Source organism: Bemisia tabaci, chromosome 3 (genome assembly GCF_918797505.1).
Source record: "Bemisia tabaci chromosome 3, PGI_BMITA_v3".
Taxonomy (NCBI): Eukaryota; Metazoa; Arthropoda; class Insecta; order Hemiptera; family Aleyrodidae; genus Bemisia; species Bemisia tabaci.
Genome location: NC_092795.1, coordinates 17,459,051 through 17,479,684, shown reverse-complemented (window position 1 = coordinate 17,479,684; position 20,634 = coordinate 17,459,051). Strand labels below are relative to the sequence as shown.

General features: G+C 38.8%; 2 protein-coding genes across 4 annotated transcripts in view; one reads left to right on the top strand and one right to left on the bottom strand.

Annotated features, from left to right (window-relative positions):
* Window positions 1–10,225, bottom strand: part of LOC109044285 (integrin alpha-PS1) — a 46,831-nt gene extending 36,606 nt beyond the window's left edge. For both annotated transcript variants that reach the window (XM_019061930.2, XM_072297944.1), the window contains exon 1: window positions 9,938–10,225. In XM_019061930.2, the coding sequence (XP_018917475.1) occupies window positions 9,938–10,107 (170 nt within the window). In that variant the 5' untranslated portion in view covers window positions 10,108–10,225. The remainder of the gene's footprint in view (window positions 1–9,937) is intronic.
* Window positions 10,226–10,361: 136 nt separating this feature from the next.
* LOC109044267 (tumor protein p63-regulated gene 1-like protein) lies at window positions 10,362–18,700 on the top strand. Of its 2 annotated transcripts, XM_019061903.2 has the most exons (6): window positions 10,362–10,720; window positions 11,373–11,529; window positions 12,846–13,022; window positions 14,403–14,516; window positions 15,965–16,098; window positions 17,974–18,700. In XM_019061903.2, the coding sequence occupies exons 1-6, from the start codon at window positions 10,501–10,503 to the stop codon at window positions 18,177–18,179; spliced, it is 1,008 nt and encodes a 335-aa protein (XP_018917448.2). In that variant the 5' UTR covers window positions 10,362–10,500; the 3' UTR covers window positions 18,180–18,700. The 2 variants fall into 2 exon arrangements, with proteins under 2 accessions (XP_018917448.2, XP_018917449.2); XM_019061904.2 differs by lacking the exon at window positions 14,403–14,516 and having other exon boundaries at window positions 10,365–10,720.
* Window positions 18,701–20,634: the final 1,934 nt, after the last annotated feature.

The window sequence follows — 20,634 nt, the reverse complement described above, 5'->3', positions numbered from 1 at the left end:
CTACCCGAAAGTTGTCGCTTCGTCCCGTTCCCGTCACCCTCCGCTCGCTCACGAAAAAGCGAGAGGTTGAAGAAAAGATCCGACAACAATAGGTACCTAGATGTACACAAACACACCCGAGGAAGTGAATGTTTACTCTCGAGCCCCTCCCCCCCTCCCATCCCCTTGCAACAGCGCGAGCAACACGCTTCACAATGCTGCCGTGCTAAGGAAGAACGCCGTATGAACATTCGAGAGTTGCCAAATTTCCCCGGATAAAACATGTATTTTGGACGAAATTTATGCATATTTTTCCTCGAAATTTTCAGATATTTTAGATTAAATTGCGAACAAAATAGTCTGAGAAATTGGAAGAAAAATATTTAAAATTTCCCTGATAAATTCGTATTTTATCAGAGGAAATTTGGCAACGCCTGAAGGTTCATACGGCGTTTTGCCTTAGCACGGCAGAATGGGCAAGTTGCCGGATATGACATTCTTAATGTGAAGGAAAATCGAATAATCGGAATAGTTTTCTAGTTGAGCACGTTTATTTTTACTTCTGAATGGGATTGGAGCACTTACGATGTCTGACTCACGCTCACTCAGAACCGAAACGTCGGAAGTGCATTACGCGGAACGCGCGTAACTTGGTGGAAGTTATTGTGCAGAAAAACGCGCGATCTTATCAACAGGGTGTCTAGTATTTTTTAATTTTGAAAAATCCTGATATTTTCCTGATTCTTCCTGATACTTTATAAAAAATTCCTGATTTTTCTCGACTCCTGGCACGGCAGGCAAAAAGCAGTACGACTTTCTCCGCTGAGGAGATTCGCGTAAGAAAAATTCCTGATAAAACGTCCGATTTTTCCGATTTTCCTGTTTTTCCTGATCGGCCAAAATTCCTGATATTTTCCGGTTTCTCCGGTTTTTCCTGATGCAAGACACCCTGTATCAAGCTTTTTCCCAGGTGTATTACGATTTTTTACTTCCTCCCTCCCCTCGCGGGCGTAGGAAGTATTGTCTCGTAAAAAAAAAAGTGCATCATTTCCTAGTAAAAATTATTTTTTTCCCGAGGTTAGGGGCTTCTTTAAGATAAAATGAGTTGAAGCCCGTTCATGAAATCATGCCTGAACTCGAATGTGTTCCCAAAAATACAGTCTGATCAAGGCCCAATCAGGAATAGACCTTACTTGTTTTTTTTTTTACGGAAGATACTTAATCGAACAGCCCATGAGAGAGTAATATCCTGATGTGCGCGGACATGATGGATGAGAACCCGATTGGTCCGATCATCTCATTTACGGCTGGTAATTTCAATCTGCTCCTTTTAGTTCAGAGTCATCCGCACATCGAGGGAGTATGACGCATGCTCTTCCTCAAGTGGCCTGACAGTAAACCAAATGAGTTACCAGTTGTTGGACTTGGTAACCATCAGTTTTAATTAGGGAGATCGGGAATGAGCCGTCCTCGTTTTCAACTTTACTCCTTGTTTATTCAGCTGATGAAAGGGTGGGGCTCCACAGGGCATAGCGGGGGGAGGGGGGGGGTCAGAAGGCTAGCGCTGGAGACGGGTTCGACGCACTCCCTTGGGTGCCCGTATGTTTGCATGTTTACGACACCTCCGTTTGGATAAGGAATCGTTTGTCTCCTTGGTCGTGTCCTGTGCGGCCTTGAAAAGCTCTTGATTTTTACCAAGTTTTTCGTCGATTCGAAGCAATTAAGTTGATTTCTTTAATGGATGCGTAGAAAATGTCCAGAGACTGTTGGTTTGGCCCGGTTGCACGCTCAAATTTCCGTCAAATTCCGATCAAAATGATGACCAATATGGCGGTCGAGAGTTATCTAGATGGATGAGTAAAATTAATTAAAACAGCGTGTTGATTGAAATAAGCACGGTTGTGTGGAAATCAGATGAAGGATGAGCCCCACAGCTCCATCATCTAGGTACCATCAAATTTTTGCAGGCCGGAGAAAGATGGTAGATGGTGCGCACCAGTCACCATTTGATCGGAAATTGATGGAAATTTGAGCGTGTAACCAGCACATTAGACTCTCCACAAGCATGAATCGAGGAGATACACTAACAGCATTCAGAGTTGCACAGGGTTAAACAATGCTCATCGATGAGGGACGAATAACGCGAACGCGTTTAGCAAATTGTTTGACGTGCATGACCGAATGGGCCGAGGCTCTTGAGACCAGTGTTCTGCCTTCCTCCTAAAATTTTAGAAGCAAGCTCGACCGGATAGCCAAATTTTCAGGAGCCATGTGCAACGTTTCAGGAGCCAGCGTGACTTTTCGGAAGAGCATAAATGGCGCACGAGATTTTTCACGCCGCGAACGATGTGCAGAGGGCGCTACCGATGTTCGGCGATTGCGAGTTTGAAAAAATCGGATGGACGTCAATTTTCTAAGACGCCACGATGACGCAATTTTTGGGCGCATTTGGTGAATGGCGGCCGGGGGAGGCCATAAACACCGCCTGAAACGTCTCGGTTTTTAAGCCCTGGTAAAAATTGGCAGTAGAATATGTGTTCCAAAATACCATAGACCTACAGCCGGCTGTAAGATTTCCAATAGCTTCTACAGCCGGCTACGCAATTTCTTATAGCCTTTTATAGCCGATGGCGATTAAGCGACAGCCAGGCGATAAAGTGTATGCTAAACGTTACTAATTACGGATGCTAGGACTTAGTGAGTTTTTGGAATACTGCTCTCTTTTTGGGCCGTAGTATCTTGATTTATTTTGCGAGGAAAGCTCCGTACTTTTGATGGATGCCTGCCATTACTAATATATTAGAGCGCCTTCAGTTTCGTATGATACTGTGCAATACCTCTGGTGTGAAATAGTTGCTTCAAGCGCCGCGCCGTGGCAGGCGGGCAGCCAGTGCGAAACACGCGTTGGCGCCTACAAACCTAACAGGGATACTTCACGCGTTGCGCAATGCGTGAAGTATCCCTGTTAGGTTTGTAGGCGCCAGTGCGTCGCCGCTCCGCTTTGTGTTAGGCTCTAATATTTAGTCTGGCGGAGTCAGCGTTATTCAACTCATGATTTTGAAATGTTTGCACATCCTGTATGGATTATTCTTATTTTAATTGATGAAAAAAAAAATATGTATTAAAGGAAAATATAATGTGTGTTTTGTAAATGTTAAGGTGGTTCCGTATCAAACTTAATGATTTCCAAAGCACACGAATTTCTTATAGCCTTTTATAATCGATGGCGAAAAAGCAACAGCCAGGCGATAAAGTGTAAAGCCCGGCGATAGGAACTATAGCCCGGCTGCATAGTTTTTTATCGCTTCATATAGCCCGGCCGTATGATTTTCTCCGCATTCTACAGCCAGCTATATGATTTTCTGTAGCCTTCTATAGCCGGCTATAAGAATTCCTATGGTATTTTGAAACGCAGCTCTTATCGCCAATTTTTACCAGGGATTTTTTTCTTGGAGGACTCCCTCCCCCTGGAATCTCTCAAAGATGGTGAAGTAGCTGAAGATCCCTGCGGTGAGGTGATTTTTTGCGTCCCTCAGACCCCCGTGATGATGGGCCGATCTGCCGCCCCCCTCCCCATAAAAAATCTCTGACCCAAAAATTTCCATTATCTGTACCAATAATTTTTTTTCGCTCCGGACCCTCAGCGAAAATAGTCGCATCCTCGCTGAAACCGATCGCGCAATTATGAGACTGAATATTAAAGTGCAACTCCGTCAATTTTCCGAATGGGAAAATGAATAATCCTTGCATTTTGTGATACGACAACGAAAAGGTAAGGGGAGAGAGGGGGGAGAGAGAAGGCAGCAAAAAATGAAAGAGGATAAAAAACAATAGACCCGGGACCGCGGGTCATTAATCTGATCCTTAACAACACGTGTTCCCTATACGACGGAGAACAGTGAATCTGGCTGGGCAAGAATGTTTTTTTTTCGAGCTATCGTAAAGCCTACAGTCATTTTTTTCACTCCTTTCCAGATCACGAGATCATCAGAGGAGATTTTCTCGAGATTCCTCTGGACCATTTATCTCGCCTGAATCTCATACATCTAGCGATGATGTCATTTCGGAGCAGTATTCACCTCTTACGCTTATGTTCACCGACTAAGTGTGCGTGATCGGCGAATAATTTGTGAAAAACAGAAATGCTGCAACAATCCTGGAGATTTTTGAGAGGATATTCTTTTTTTGCTTGGAGTTGTATGAAGAAGAGTCCAACGGTATGGGAAGCAACTGAGTCGAAGTGACACTTGCGGACGTTGGACGTTCAGAGATTATATCCTGAGAATCGGAAATTTTCCTAGGATGTTATCGACATTTTACAGAGCGTTCTTAGTTTTGATTTTAAGTTCTAGGTTTCAGAATTGTTCTCAATGTCATAGCGAACTGTTCGGTTTGCTCCTCGGAAGAATTGAGATATTTTTACAAACTGTCTCTTCCTTAAAATGACCGTGAAAACAGCGTATGCGCCATTAGTTTCCTAATGTAGATATGATGTGCTAAATTATGAATTAATGAGCTAGAGATAGTAGTTTCACTGCCGAGTGTGATCGACTGATGAGGTCTAAAAAGGCCCAAACCGGTATAGATCTCTCGACGTGACTCCAACTTAATATTCCATTGCAAACTGCCTGAGCTGAACACTCTCCCTCCTCAGTTTCGTACTGGTGCGCATTAGAGTTCAAAAAATTATTTTTGACTCTAATTTTAATTTTTGGAACTTCTTGGCTTTGATTTCCCCACGAAATGGTGTGGACCCAGCACCATTTCTCCACCTTGTTTCATGCAAAATGTAGTCCAAATATACAACTCGACGAGCGGATAATGATTTTTTAAGACATTCTGGAAATAATTAAAAGAGGTAACGGCAAAAGGAAAGAAGGCCAATTTTCTGATTGTAAACGAAATAATAATACATTTAAATAATATTCAAGGATTTTCAAGTATGTGCACTATTAAAAACATTCTGTTCCCGAATTGAAAACGAAATCGAGTCGACTATGACTCTACTTTGGAGCAAAGACTATATTTCAATTTATTTGGCTCTAATTGACTCCAGTTGACTCTGATTGACTCTAAAATGACATTTATTGACTTAAGATTACTTTATATGCCCACCAAGTTCCCATCCTATTCGACTCTATCTACGGCTCAGTTCGTCGTTCTTCGGACAAATGTAAGGAACTCCATTCCAAGGTTGCAAAACTGACTCAAACATTGTAAGTTTTCATAGAAATCTGATTTTACGATTTCTGTCTAAAATTTTGCTGATTTCAGATGTAATTAGAAGAATAACTAAAGTGTTACAGCTGAAAATACCAAACTATTCCCTGGTAAGAATACAATTTGCGAGTGGCAGATTCGTTGAAATGAAGTTACGCCCTTTTGCCTTGAAGACGACAAAGACTCGGCATGTCTTCATGACGGGTGCAAAAATGTATTAGTATACACTGGTCAACCTTTTTTTTGTTTTTCCAAAAGTTCATGATCGATGGTATATTTGGTATGTTTTCAGCGCTGATTCCGGAATTGACCTTCGTTTTTCTGGATCAATCCGGTTTTTCCCGGATAAAACGGAATTCTTCCTGAAAATGGAGGTACAGGTTTCTCAGGGGTACTTCAAATTTTCCGAGAAAAGATATGTCAGATAGTAAAAAGACATAATTAAAAATGGTTTTCAGTCAAAACTCGTTGTTCGAAAAGTCAAACCGTTTCTAAAAAGCAAATAAAGGTGACTTGATAATTTTCCCTGACATTCCCCAGTTATCCCTGAATTTTTAGAATTCCCTGACATTTCCCGGTTTTCTTCGACTGTGGCAACCCTGAACAGTGTTGCCAACTTGCAAGAATCGCCATTGTCTGGTGGGTAAGAAGGACTTCTCTTCCGAGGCGTCACAAACCCTGAGTAAACATTTTCTTCACTTCGCTCCGGCGGCGCGGCGCACAATGGACCGAATCAATTACGAAGGTCGGACATGAAATTTTTTAATAAAACTGAAAATGTTAATGCCTATTTCGCCACATTTTAAACTGAAAGGGGTGCTTCTGGAAGAAAATTTCACGAGGAAACCAACGGAACTACTTTTAGAACCTCAAAAAAGTTTAAATAAACGGAGTTAAAGGAGTTTGAAGTTCCCAAATTTTGTCCGATTTTTCCTATTGATTCGATCCACTGTGCGGCGCAGCGTCAAGTTGACTTAACATCGACTACCGCGTGAGAACATCGTCTGTGTCACTTCCAAGGTTCTCCGCGATAGTGATGACACAATCAGGGATTCAACGAAACGATGAGTCCACGACGCGCGACGTGCAAGCTCGACAATAATTCCCATAAATCAGGTAACGGCTCTGTAGACTGTACTCACAATGAGACCGGCGAGCTTGAGTTCGCTCTACGAGCCTTCACGAACACCCGGGGGGCTTTTTCCGTCCCCAGCTCGTGGACCCCTCCGGCTGGGGGTCAACCGCTCCGCGCCCAGTCCAGGGTTGCCACAGAATTTAGAAAATGAAATTCCCTGACATTTCCCTCATTTCTCTGACACATTTTGGTGGAGTTCCCTGACAATTGAAGATATGACAAGTGGTTAAGAAGACATAATTGAAAATAGTTTTCAGGCAAAATTTATTGTTCCGAAACCTCAAACGCATTCTAGAAAGCAAATAGAGGTGATTGGAGAGATTTTCCCTGACATAGCCCGGCTTTCCCTGACATTTCCCGGTTCCAGAGGCGCGGGTCCAGCAATTTGGCAACACCGAGTTCCTCCATTTAAACCTATGCTAAAATATCAATTCTTGTTGGAGCACTTGGCCCCTCCAAGAATCGATACATTTCGATAAGTTTAAATGGAGGAAATCCGGTGTTGCCAAGTCGCTGGATCCGCCAATGCCCATTTAACATTCCCTGACATTTCCCGGTTCTCCCGGTATTCCCTGACTGTGGCAACCCTGCCAGTCCCGGCCTTAAGAAAAACGCCGCATGAACATTCCAATGTTGCCTTTCTCTAATAAAATATTTAATTTTGAGAAAGGTTGCGAGTAGTCTATGAAACTATAAGACCCAATGGATAAAATTGCGCATATTATTCCTTAAAAACTTAGCCAGGGGTGCAAAATTTCCGCGACCGAACAACCGATCCGGTCCCGGTCGGTCGCTTTGAAAAAAAAAGGCCGCCGAAAAAGGGTTTTTGAACAGTGAAGGTACCTGAAAAGAAGGTGAAAATGTGATGGCAGTGATACTTTTTGTGGATGGAGCTATTAAACGCGTTGCTCTGTCAGAGGGAGACTGTTAAGCCAGGGTGTCTACCGAAGCAGGCTGTCCAAAAATCAGAACTTAAACGGTACTTATTCAGTACATTCCCAAGAAATTCAGTACCTTCTCAATAGAGATATTTGGTACTTTTTCAGTACCTCCGATTGACGAAATTCGAAAAATTTGAATTTCTCGCTCAAATTACGACAAAAATATCCAATTACGGACCTTCTTGCAGGATTTCCGCAATCTTTCAGCACTTCCGGACCGCCCTTAAAAAATCCGTACTATTTCCGGACTTGTAGACACCCTGCACCAAGCAGCCTTCCCCCAAAAACCAGCGCAGAATTTCGCGACGCAGAGTTCGCCGCACAATCCCATTTCTTTCCGGCGCGAAAGGAATGTCGAGCTGAAAGTTGTAATCTCGAAAACCGGGCAATCGGCCAGGGATCGATTCACGAGAGGGAACCAGGCATTCGACTCATCCATTAACCACTCCAGGAACTGCCTTGCTTATCAGGGACTCCCGATGGAAGGCGCGGCGACTCAATTTTAAAGACCCCGATAACAGACACGCAGAAACAAAAAGTCCGGAAGGGAGGGAGGGGTGCGGGGCCTTCAAGTGCGGAGCAATGGCGAAAGAAAGTAATAAATCCCATTACCGATTTAATGGCAACGAAAATAAGCGCGATTGATTTGGCTCGCGCCCTTTTCCCCGGGTTGTAAACGGTGGCGATAAATCGTTGCTTTTCGCGGGAACGGAAAGGTGTGAAAAAGCTCGTTCGACGAGATCTGGCAACGCGTCGCCGTGAAATGACTGGGTCTCCGGGCGCCCGCCTACAAACAATCCGAAACTTATCGATGATGTGAATTTTGCGATTCCACGATTGGTTTGACAGGATGCGGAAGTGATTCGGAATGAAATGAAGCTGCCAGGTTCTCGAGTGGATAAAAGATGCAGCATGGGTCTAGGTAGGGAGGGAATGCTAGTGCTCCTCCCCCTCCTATCCACCCACCAAAGTCGCGATTGTAAAAAGCCGGTTAAAAGTTGAATACCAGTACACTAAGGAAAAACGCCGTACGAGTCTTCAGGCGTTGCCAAACTTCCCGTGACAAATCACCAATTTCAAGAAAGTTTGTGAATATTTGTCTGCCAATTTTTCGGATAATTTTGTTCAGAATATGGCCTGAATATTCTGTTTCAGGGAGAAATATTCAAAACTTTCCTTAAAAATAAACATTTCTTCAGAGGAAATTTGGCAACTCTCGAATTTTCATGCGGCGTTCTTCCTTAGCATGGCAGAGTAGACTCCCGACCCTCTTTACAGGATAAAAAAGCTTTTGACTCCCCAGAGAATTTTTTTCTGGCTACGCTTACACCACAGTGGTAGGAGAGGCAGATGGCATTTCTGTCATGCTAAGGAAGAACCCCGTATGAGCATTTGAATGTTGCCACATTCCCCTTGATAAATAGTTTGTTTAGGAAGTTTATAAACCATTGCCAAACCTAAGGCCTTATCCACGCGACGTGGTTTGGACGAATTAGTCCCGTGAACTGGGGGAGTTTGAGGAGCAAATTACAAGTAAGTTATAAAAAGTTCCTGAAACAAGTTCGCCCGAAGTTCCTCGAACTGGTCTTGTGTGGACAAGGCCTCAAGGCTCAAGGTAGATTTTATACCTGGCGTAGAATAGAGGAAACAATTGCAGAATGTATTGGAACTTGTGAAATTAGGGAGGGGTGAACCTTACTGCTAATTTTGAACCCCCATAACTCAAGCGCTGCAAAGCCAAAACTCTGTTTAACTAGAACTGAGGAAAAAATAGATTGGATTGAAGACACCTCAGAAAACAGCACCATTCAACAGCTTATAAGCTAATCAATAGGCCAACAGTTAATCTAAGTGATGCACTTCAGGGTGATAAGACATTTGTCCTATATCTTGTTTTTCCCATTTCTGAAGAGCAGTAGACAGTAAGACTGTAGAAAGTTCTAGGAAAGGCTTACTGAGAGTGAAGTAAAAATTCAAATAAAAAGTAGAAACCAATGAAGTTCTTGATTTACTTTAATTTTTAAATCTATTTACTTATCTTTCATATTGGTCTCCTCATGAAGCTGGGAATAACTTCACTTTAAAAGGTCACGGATAATAACTGCGAAGAACTGCATTACAGGGGTGCAAATTGTTCCAGACCTTCACAATTTTCTCCAATACGCAAGGTTTCTCGCAAAATAGTAAGCACAAGGTACCAATCAAAATGTTTCAAAATGAATCAGATTATATCAAATCGGAAAAATAGCTTCTGCTAAATATGTTTTCACTTGTGACAAGAATTCTCACCCCCTTTCTATGAAAACAGGGGAGGTACTCCCAGCGGAAGCACGTTGGACAAGTTGTCCAAGCAATATCGCACGATGTCTTAGTCCTACAATGTTTACATTTTTAATTCATGCACCGAGGTAAAATAGATATGAAAATGAAAGCTGGCTAAGTATGAGTATGGTTCATTTCACTTAGTTGATGTTGGTTGAAATTCTAACATACAGGAAAAGGTGATGACCACTTGAAACTGACTATTGACCAACTTTCAGTGAATTGAGCATTGATTGAGCATGCCTCGATGATGCACTCTTAAATCAGAGGACAATTATTCATGATTTATTTATGAAAGTAAAACTACAATACAATAAATGTTCAAACCCTGGACACTTACCAGCTATCCTGAATTTTATTAATGGCTTCATTGACTGACTGATGTGCTGCCACTGAATATCCAAAATATGATTCTTTCCGTCCATTCTTGATCACAGGAATCCGAGTTTCCAAATTGAAGCACAACACATCTTTGATCACTAATGCTATAAAACCTATTAAATAATACATTATTTATCTGGAACTAAAAGAAAATTTCAAGACGTCATGATACTTCAGCCGCTTCAGTATAAACATTGAATTCTTTGAGAATGCGTGGAGGAAGAACAAAGGGTAGTGACCGTTCGTTAGGCAGCCATTACAATGACGTGAAATTGACGTCCAATGAAAAAGTTGGAATCAAATGACAACACTGGAATACTAGTTTTGATTGGCTGCTGAAATTTGACCGAAAAGTCACTGAAATAACAAATTTCGTCGATAGATAGCGTAAGTAGCGTTGACAAAGTTAAGTCGCAACAACAACAATAATAACAGAGTTATTATTTTGATTGTGATTAAGTAGTTTTTGATCAGTTCTGTATTTTGTTCCATTTTTCCAAGAAGATTTCTGTTTAATCAACCATGGCCATGTACGACACATCATTAGATGACGAGCCACAGGATTATTTCAACAATGCCACTCTTCGCATCAGTGACGTTCGCAAGCAGAAGAATGCCCTGTCTGCTGATAAGAGTTCTACTGCTAATCAAAGTGACAACTCGAGCTTATTTTCCTTGGACATCGCATTGGCTGATGAAGCCAAAGCAGGAGCTAAATCTCCCTCTTCCTCGTCCTCTAATGGTAAGAATCTGTTGTCCGCATGATCACTTCAACTCTCCAAAGCTTACTCGCTATGCGTAATACGAGTCACAGGAAACGTCCGATCATTTGTATGGTTTGACAAGGCTGGTAAGCAACAGGATCACATCAAATGTCAATCAGCAAAGGAGCCATACACTTAGGTTCAAATTTTTCGGCAGCTCAGTGCCTTGTTTTATAAACTTCAGGGTAGTAGGTAGGCGTTCATGACTCCAAGGTAGAAGTCCAGCGACTCAATTCTTAGCTTACATTAAACTGTTGGACTGAAAAGTCACTCGCATTCAGTCTTCATTATTCTGGAATCAGATTTGGCTCATCCTATTTGCTGGAACTGGTTTACAGTTCAAAATTTGGCTTGCTGTTAAATATCAGCTCATTTCGGTCTCTGGCTTCTGGGTTAGTTTAGTTTTCAGCCCTAGTGTGGACACTTTGGAGTCAATACCCTCTGCTTGCACAAGCACCGATAACCCCAACTAACCCAAACCTCTGTTAGAGTTCAGCGTCTCCAGGTATCTGTAACAACAAGATCCTCTTCGCAGTAGACGGTAGAGTTGAAATCAATTAAGATTTTATTTTAATTTACTTAATTTTTATCTATTAATAAAAATTAACCATTATCTTCATTCTCTTTTAGCCCGTCCAAAAGATGCTGTCATGCCCTGGTCTGGTGACGATGCAAGCACATTTTTTGCGTCTCGAGAAGGATTTGTCAAAAGGGCAATAGACGAGTGCTCCAAAGAACTCGTAAATGACAAAATTGGGAAACTCCTAGGAGCTTGGCTTCTTACAGAGTGAGTGTTTTACATTTTACTCAGTCATCCACAAAGGAATCAAGTATTGAACAAATTTCAGATTCTGTGTGTTTGATCTGAACCGATATACCTATTGACCACTCTGTCCTATAAACAATACACATTTATGAACATTAACAGTGATCGTAAAATGGGCATTGGTGACTCATAACTGACTTAATGAAATGCCTTTAGGTCCCACCTCAATTCTTTCCCTGAAGGTGGGGTGGATAATGACGGTTGTGATAACTGACATTCTACTTGCACCAAACATATTACAGTCGTGGCCCCCGAAGAGTCGCTTTCATGAAAATTGCAAGTGCCTTAATCCCGAATTTAAGCAGAATATAAAGGTATCAAAGTCCTTCCTGCCCAATTTTCATAGAATAAAGGTCAATATTTGTTATTTTACATCATACAAAATTAAATTGAGGGGCTTGGAGGACAAGGCGCATAAGTGCAGTATTTAAGGAAAGTTTTTAAATTACTATTTAAAGAAATTTGTGTTTAAAGTTTCCAAATTACATGGAACCTTATGGCAGAAAGGAAGATTGAAGTCACTTTTTGATGCTTTAAAGCTGGATTTTAGTTGTGAATTTTTCACAGAATATACTTGAAACTAGTTGCAGTTGAGTTCATGAATAACTCAATTTTTTAAAAAACGGCACTTATCTGTCTTGTCCACAAAGCCCCTCAATTAGTCATTTATAATAGGGCCCAAGCGCCACAGCCACTGGAGTTATGGTTTCTAAAGAATATTATGACACATAATAGATCGCTTATCATAATTTTCACAGCTTGTGAGTTGTTGGTGCTTGGGCCCTTTGGTAGACAAAAGGCTCTGTGGTGGTCATCAAATTAGATTGTTTAGAAAGCTTTACTGGAAGAAACTATCATTCATTTCAATTTTATGGGTACCTGCGCTAAGAATACTGTAACTTGTAGTGACCATCATTCTCAATAGTAACTGTTGCTGCTTTGCAGCCTCTTATATTAAAATGTTTTTCTCATGATGTCTTATAAATAGACAAAAGATATAGGAAAATATTCCGTCCAAACCAACGTTGGACAGACTTGCTAATTTAAGCTTTAACAAAAAGTTGTTTATACCTGTAGAGGAATTTTCAAAAAATTTCAAACCTCCACAAGCAACCAATTTATAAAAGATAAACAGCATAATGGAGTCTTGATTATTTATTTTGTCTTTATCAACTTGAAAAATTTTCAATATCATTTTTTTGTTGGGGAAGGCTCCTAAAATATCCTGCAACTTGTTTCATATTTAACGTTGTGCTTTTTATTTTTGCATTTAACAGAATCAGCCTATGGGACAATGAAAAAGAAAGACTGGTTCTTCTCACTACGGATGAGCTCATCATAGTAAAATATGATTTTATCGCTCTGAAAATGTTAGATTCCAAAAGAGTGCCTTTGAATATTATTGATACTGTCATAAATGGAGATTTAGTGTATCCTAGTGGCTCCATTGTTCCGTAAGTACCTATACCCTCTTATTGTGAGAATCCTCCGTAGTGACAATCCTCTCTTTCGAATTTTGAATATTTTACTTTTCGGTCAAACTCTCAATGTAGCTATCTGCCTCTTAAATTGCTTCTTCAACTTGTGCAAGTAACCAATAAGAAGAGGAAGTACAGTAGATATTTGATTATAGACATTCTGATCATGCCAACTAACTGACCACTGGACAGGGTATTGAATTCACCTCTACCTCAAACTCAACATTAACTTGTTTTTCTTTGGTCTTTAGTGTTTGATTTTAAAGTTCCTGTCCATCTACCTGTCATTTTGATGTTATGACCAGAGTACCCTCATGGGGAGAGTATGGACACGTTGTTTTATGTACCTTGTCGGGCCCCATAGGGCGACAACGTCTAAAACGAAAATCACTAGAAAAATGCCCCTGCTAACCTATACATTTGAAAGATTAATCAGTATGGCCGACAGTGCATTGTAAACAGGTGTCTTTAAGGATTAAGACTTTGAAACTGAGAAAATTTATGCAAAATCAAAGTTTTATACCCACATGCTTTCATAATTTACAGAAATTCAGAATTGCAGAATTGTGCAAATCCTATGCAGAATTGTGAAAAGTAGTACCGATGGATAATTTGAGTTCATAGGTTGGCTGCTTTTTTGGGCCCCAAGAGGTACATGACCTGATCAATTCGACGTGTCCATACACTACCTATTACTTTATGTATTTTCTCTATTGTATTTCCTCTTCAAAAATTTTTCTTAAAAACTTGTCATTATGAATTATGATTCAAAATTTTTGTTGATTTCAAATTATTGTTTTAGACAAGGATTCTCACAGGTGTTTGACTTTATGTAGGTTAATTTTGTTAGGTTTAACAGAAAGTGTATAAATTAGCTCTACTTGTATCACTTAAAGATAACTTGAAGTAAACACCGATCTCAGAGGTTTCAATTGAGAAAGTTGAAAACGTCAAGAATATCTTCCTGCAGTAAAAAATTTTTCATCTGCTGATTTTCTAAGGCAAATCTTCATCCCTGAAGAAACTTTAATATGTACGTAATTGGGTTTTCTTATCAGCCTTTTCTTCCTTGTTACTTTGGATAGCATCTCTGATTTTTCCTTGAGTTAAAGCTGCTAAAAATTATGTCAGGGTTAGAGTTTTGGATTTCTTGGCACTGCTTTCTATCGAGAGTCTTCAAAATCAAAAGGTATATCACCATCCCATTGGAAAATAAACATTCATTCACACACACTCTCAATCAAAAATTGTTTCAGTATCTGAGTTTTTCATGTTGCATGAACTAATCTCTTCTTGTGAGAATCTCAAAATGGATTTTTAATAAAGTGTCTTCTTTCTTTCTTTTTATTTGCTCAGTCGTGTGAATGGGTTCACAAATGGATTTTCTCATTTTGTAAAAAGTTGTGTTTTCAAACCCTACCAGAAAGAGGAATCTTCTCGTGTTTTGGATCTTAAAGAATTTGAAGCAAGGTAGTAAATATAGTTATTTTGCTGCTTTGTGGAGTTTTTTTTTTATTCTGTCAGTGTTGTTTGACGCTAGGTTTGCTCTGTTTTTGTTCGTCACTCCAGTATAATGTGAAGTCCCATAAATTGTAGTTAGATTATCATATTTTTCTCTTCTGTCTTTTTTCCAAATAGTAGGCTTTATTGATTTGTTTTCTTATGTTGTGCATTATGGTTATATTGTCATATTTTTTCTCCAAAATATTTATTGTGTGTCTTGGTGCATTTTCTGAAGGAAATACACTATTTTTAGTTTTACTTTTGATACTATGTGTCATTTTGCATGTTATAGTTTTTCTTTCCTTTTTTCAGTAGGTTGATCTAGTGTTGATTGTTGTAGAAGACTCAAGATAAAATTCCTCACAGTAAGCTGGCGCAGCGTTAAAAAGTGGCTAGAGTGGCATGTTTTTGATTCTATGGAAGAATGTAGGTTTGAGAGGAATAGTCACTACTAAATGAGAGCACAATATCAGAGAGAATCAGATAACAATACTTTCTTGTAGTCTGTTAGTGGTATTTACAAGCAAATAGGCCATGTATTTTTCTTAACTTGAGTGTATTTAGTTTTACTGATAGGGTCCTCTAAGAGTTTAATTATGTGTTGAAATTGATTTTAGTCTTCTCACAATACTCTAAATATTATATGCCAATGAAAAATACTCTACTTTTAAGTACTGTGTGGATTGAAGAAGATTCCTTTGAATGCATTTACGTGCGAAACAATTTTTAGATATTTTTTGACTTCTCAATCAAATATCAGTAAAATGTTTTGTATTAAAAAAGCACCGAATTCTTGTTTTTTCTCAAGAAAATTTTGAATGAGCTCTGCTTGTGTATCTGGTAAATTTTGTTCTCCCATGTAAAAATTTGTCAAGTAGATTAAATCTGCCATAAAGTTTCTAATCAGAAGTTCCTCCGCAGTTTTACCTGCGTTTCTCATGGGATAGCCCCTTATTGGGAATTAAGAAAAATTTCACCTACAGTATCTTTGTTAAAATTAAAAGAACAGCAGAAACACTGAGAAACTGATTCAATGGTACAACATAATCTACAGACTTTAAATCATCTATTCAATGAAAAAATATGCGCCCTCTGTAAAGATAGTTTAATTTTCAGTCACCCATTACAAAAATATTTATATTCACATATTAGCATTCACCTTAAAGTTTATAAAATTTTCAATGCTGAGTCGCCTCCCTTCTCTTTATGCATGACTTTCAACACAGACTCTTGTGGGTCAAATAACGGTAGGTAATAAATATCCAACTGTCAAATACCAAAAAGATCTGAGATTTGAAAAAAATTGTTCGTTCATTATGCACCTCATGTCATTTTAGTCTACACTTTTTATTTTCTGAATCCTTGAAATTATTGTTTCCTGAGAATTGAAACATTTATGTGGTATATTTTTCCAGGCCAAGAAATGCGACAGGTGTTCGTGCTATGTGGAACAATGGCCAACCACTTGATTTTCTTACGAAATGGAATGCGTTTTCAAGTGATGTTCCCTGGTTCACCGTCACTTCTCATCCATTGCTGAGGTGCAAAGGTAATTTATTTTTTATTTTTAAATTTACTCTTGATTAAACACAGTTGAAAACTGCGCCTACATTACTTGGACCTCGAGTTTGCTCTTATGATTGGAGGATAAAAAAACATCAAAATTCCTGTGATAAGTCATGATATGAAGACTGCCACAAGTTGCCAAGAGTAAGGGAACCCTAACGAAATGGGACAAAATGGAGGAGTGCACCCTGTGCGCTTTAGTAGTGAAGTAAGAAGTTCAATTTTTTGGGTTAACTGGTTTTTTTTACCAAAATGGTAAAATTAAAAAAAAAAAAATTTAATTTTTCAGGGGGAAGCAATCGTAAATGGGCCTGTTGCAAACTTTTGCTAGATCTAAAATAAGAGTTGTTACTTGTAGAAAATGTCTCAAGAATCACAGTGAGCGCATCGGCCAAGTCTGAAATGCACTCCTTACTTCACAATTTGCATAAGAAATTTACGTTTTTTCTAGCTTTCCGCCTCAAAACCGATACTATGACACAGGTGCATATTTCGTTAGAGTAGTGCTCTCCTCAATTTGCACGCCAAAGCGTCGGCCATGTCAAGCAGGGATTGAATGGAATGACTCCTTTAACAAAATGTTCACCTATGCTGTAGTATCCTTTTTGAAGGCTTAAAAAAACGCAAATTTCTTACGCAGATTGTGAAGTTAGGAGTGCATTTCAGAGGTTGCTGATGCGCTCATCGTAATTTTTGAGACATTATCATTAAGGAACAAACCCTTATTTTTGCTTTAGCAAAAGTTTGCAACTGGCCCATTTTGGTAAAACAAGAGGGAAAGTTGATTGATCTTGTGGGAAAGGGGAGGAGCCCTTGGGACCTTCTGCACTCATGCCTCCTCAAAGCGAATGCACTTCATGGAAGTGAAAAGTTTCATGAAAGATTTATCTGCAAAAAACTGCAGGTTTGAACCAGCAACATGTATTGGATACTTATAAAAGAGCGTTCAGGAGAGTCAGAAGTAGCTTATCTGGAAGGGCAATATTCTTGAAGTGGTAGCAACCATTCAAAAGTCTATTTACTTCCTCTGTTATTCATGGATAGCTTACAGTTAAAGTGATCTTGATACTTTATGTAACATGTGCTACCATTCATAAGCTTAATGCCACTGTATGCAGATACAGATGAAGGTACAAATTTAAAAATTCTGATAAATGTTTCTTCTCTAAAATTTCATTTGGAAAACGATTGGCTCAACGAAAATTACTGAAAGTAACTTCTAACTAAGATATTAACGTTTTTATTTAGCACATTAAACGTCTCCTCCTCAGAAGAAAAACTAGAATCCACCTGAATCAAATCGTGCCCCACGACTGTTTTGGCAGGCTTCTCAATAAGTTGTGTTCTCTCCCCACCCTGTGGTTCTCAAAGTGTAAACTACTTGCAATAGCTGAGCCGAAGCGCAGTTCGTCCAATTTTCATACTGCAAAGACTGTTTGTGCTCACCATTTAACTCAAGTAGAATATGGTTTTTTCATGAACAGGAAGTTTGATTTGAATTGAAAACCATTAATGCCTTCGTTAGGAGTTACTTTCAGGAGTGATTTTCTTTGTACACTTTGTGTTCTACTTGAATTTTCAAGTAAGAAACTAATATCATAATACTTAAATTCGCACTTACCCAGTGGTCCATTGCTGCATCCTTTAAGGTGATAGATAAATGATAGCAAGACCTGATGAACTTATGGATTGGACTGAATTCATTTTGAACCAGCACTTACAGAAATTATGACTGGTCCAATATAACAGTTTTGCTGGGTTGCTTTCGTAATCTTGTTTCAACTGATCATTCAATTGCAAAAATCCTTCTTCACTTAAATTGCAATTCCAGCTAATTTTAGTTTTTTTTTTGTTGCAGAAACCACCACAGAAGAAAAAAAATTATACTGTGTCGATAACTTCTACGCTGAGTTTGTCAAGGCCCTTGAGCTTGTCACAGCGCTAACTCCATGCAACATTCAACACAAACCAATCCTTCTGGAGAATTACATTGGATTAACATCTCTAATACATAACAAGTGCTCTCTAGGATTTTTCAAAATTCGAGGCAAGTTCAGTTTTTAATGGGCTTATCAGTTTTTCTTCTATGTGATCATTAAGTAATGATTATTTTCAAGTACATATTGATTAGATATCTTTCGTAAGTGATGCCAATATTGGCCCTTTCTTCAAATTTCTATTATGTATGTATTATATTTCTATAGCATTATTTTTTTATATCATGTTTACTTACATCATCGATGTCAATCTACATGTGCAATATGAGGCATTATTATCAGGCATCACTTAATCTCACATAAGAATTGAATTGGATTGTGTGAAAATATCCGATATTCAACACAATATTTCAGAATTGTATTGGTATGTCTCACTTTACGACTGAGCGTAACAAAGTCGATCTGCTTAGTAAATGAGTAATTATATTTGCAGGACTTTTGATAAAATTGTTCTACACTCCTAACTTCTTGAATCAACTTTTTTCTATGAATCATGCAAATTCTGAAACACTGAATTGAACTTAGGACGTTTTTGCATCTTCCAATTCAATTACACACTAGACCCTGCTTGAAAAAAGGGGTCCTTAACACAGTCAAGGAAGCCTAATTACTTTAGACCGATTGAAGTCGAAATATTTTTCTTAAATGATCGTACGAACAGTCAGAAAGGAATGGCAAAGAACAGGAGACCGTGCCATCTTTCATTAACGTGGTAAATAAGAATCGCTATTCAGCAGCACAGTGTCAGATTATCTGACTGATTTTTTTAGCAGGGGTGCAGAAAGTTCTTTGCTTTCACATGAGTCAAGTTTGTTTCCACAAAAATACCCCTCCAGTGAAAAAGCTTAGTGCTTAAGATTGACCCACTTTTCACAATTGAGTTGTGTAAAATCATGACCATAACTCCTTTCACTGTTCATTGTTATAATTTTTATTTTTTATATTGTTATTTATTGCTTTATCAGTTGATATAAGTTCACTGATATTTTTTTTCTTCACTTTAATTCACCATCCAAATGTTTTCCACCAATATCCCCACCGAAGACTTTAATTCCACTAAAAAATGGTGAATAAATATAGATGGCAAGCACTTTCATAAATCTCTATCTATTTTTCGATGCCTGCATTATTTAATCTTCATTTTTCAACCTGTGCCTCTCCCAACAAGGTTTTTATGTGGAACACAAAGCATCTGAGGCATTATTGCATCATGATCATATTTTTTAAAAACCTTCAAAAATGTCCCTAATCTTGTATTGAATCTCAGACAACGAGTATTATTTTGTCTCCATGATTAAAAAATTAATAAAATATTCAATGTATACACCCCTCCTATTTTTCTTCAAGGATTGTCGGTACCTATTCACAAATGGTTACATTCCTAATTATAATGATTTAAGACTTTACTGAGTTTTGTACTTTAGGCTCTTAAGCTCTGTTCCTTCTTGTCAATTAGTATAACTGAATCAGAAAATCTTAATTTTTATACATATATTCTGCATCCATCCAACAATAATTGAGGAGCTTTCCGGAACAAGAGACCGTTGTCAAAAAATTACGCTTGGGAAAATGCATTTGAAGTTTTCACTACTACTCTCTGGCTTTTGACGGTGACCTTCACATTGGAAAGTGGAATCCAGCCTCCAATGTAAGTCACCATCAGTGGCCAGAAAATAATTTTGGAAACTTGAAATGCATTTTTCTCAAATGCAATTTTTCATTATGAGCCCTTTCTCAGGGAAGCTCCTCAATTGCACTTATTATTCATTTTCATATCTTGAAAAAGAGTCTTCATTCAGAATTGATGAGAGAAACATAGGATTCATTTTCTTGCTCACTTTAATGAGACATCCCTGAGTGGAAATGGTCTACAGAATGTTCGCCAGCATTTTCTAATTTCCTTCTGCACTTTGACAGTGTAAGTTGGCAATCACTTAACTCAGTTTGCGATGCCGCAGACTTCCTGTCATACTTTATTTTTCAAATGGAAAACTACTCAACCGCAACTCTTTAAAACTGCCGTAATTTTTCTTCTTCGTTTGAAGAAAATTTTGCAAAAACTTCAAGGAATGATGTCAATTTGTTCTCCTTTGAAAAAATAACATAGAGGCGGAGATTTTCAGACACTGCAAATGAGATATGTGATTGCAGACTTTTGCCGTTGATTTTTCTTTTATTCTTGGGAGCCATGCAACATCATTAGCCAAGATTTTTTGAGATGGGAGTTAATCATTGAACCATCAAAATGGTGCAATTTTTCATAGAGGAAAAAAAAAATTCTTGAACGCTGTAGTGCAATAGGTCTGTTCAGTCCAATCTTGTCTAATACAAGAATCTGTAATCTTGTTTAAGAGGCAGTTCATAGTGACTCGTCTCCTTATTTAATGGAATCCAACCATAAATCCTCAGTCAAACTATCTAGTCATCCTGTGTTATTCTTTCTTGATCTTTCAGCATAGATTTTTGACCTAGAATCCAAATGCCTCAGCTTTAGCAAATATGAGTATAAACATGTGAGTAGC

What these genes read in the sequence shown, in the direction of transcription:
- LOC109044267 (XM_019061903.2), top strand. Translation starts at nt 10,501, where the DNA reads ATGGCCATGTACGACACATCATTAGATGACGAGCCACAGGATTATTTC. An exon ending in CTCTTCCTCGTCCTCTAATG is followed by an intron (nt 10,721 to 11,372) that starts GTAAGAATCTGT and finishes ATTCTCTTTTAG; the next exon opens with CCCGTCCAAAAGATGCTGTC. An exon ending in CCTAGTGGCTCCATTGTTCC is followed by an intron (nt 13,023 to 14,402) that starts GTAAGTACCTAT and finishes TTATTTGCTCAG; the next exon opens with TCGTGTGAATGGGTTCACAA.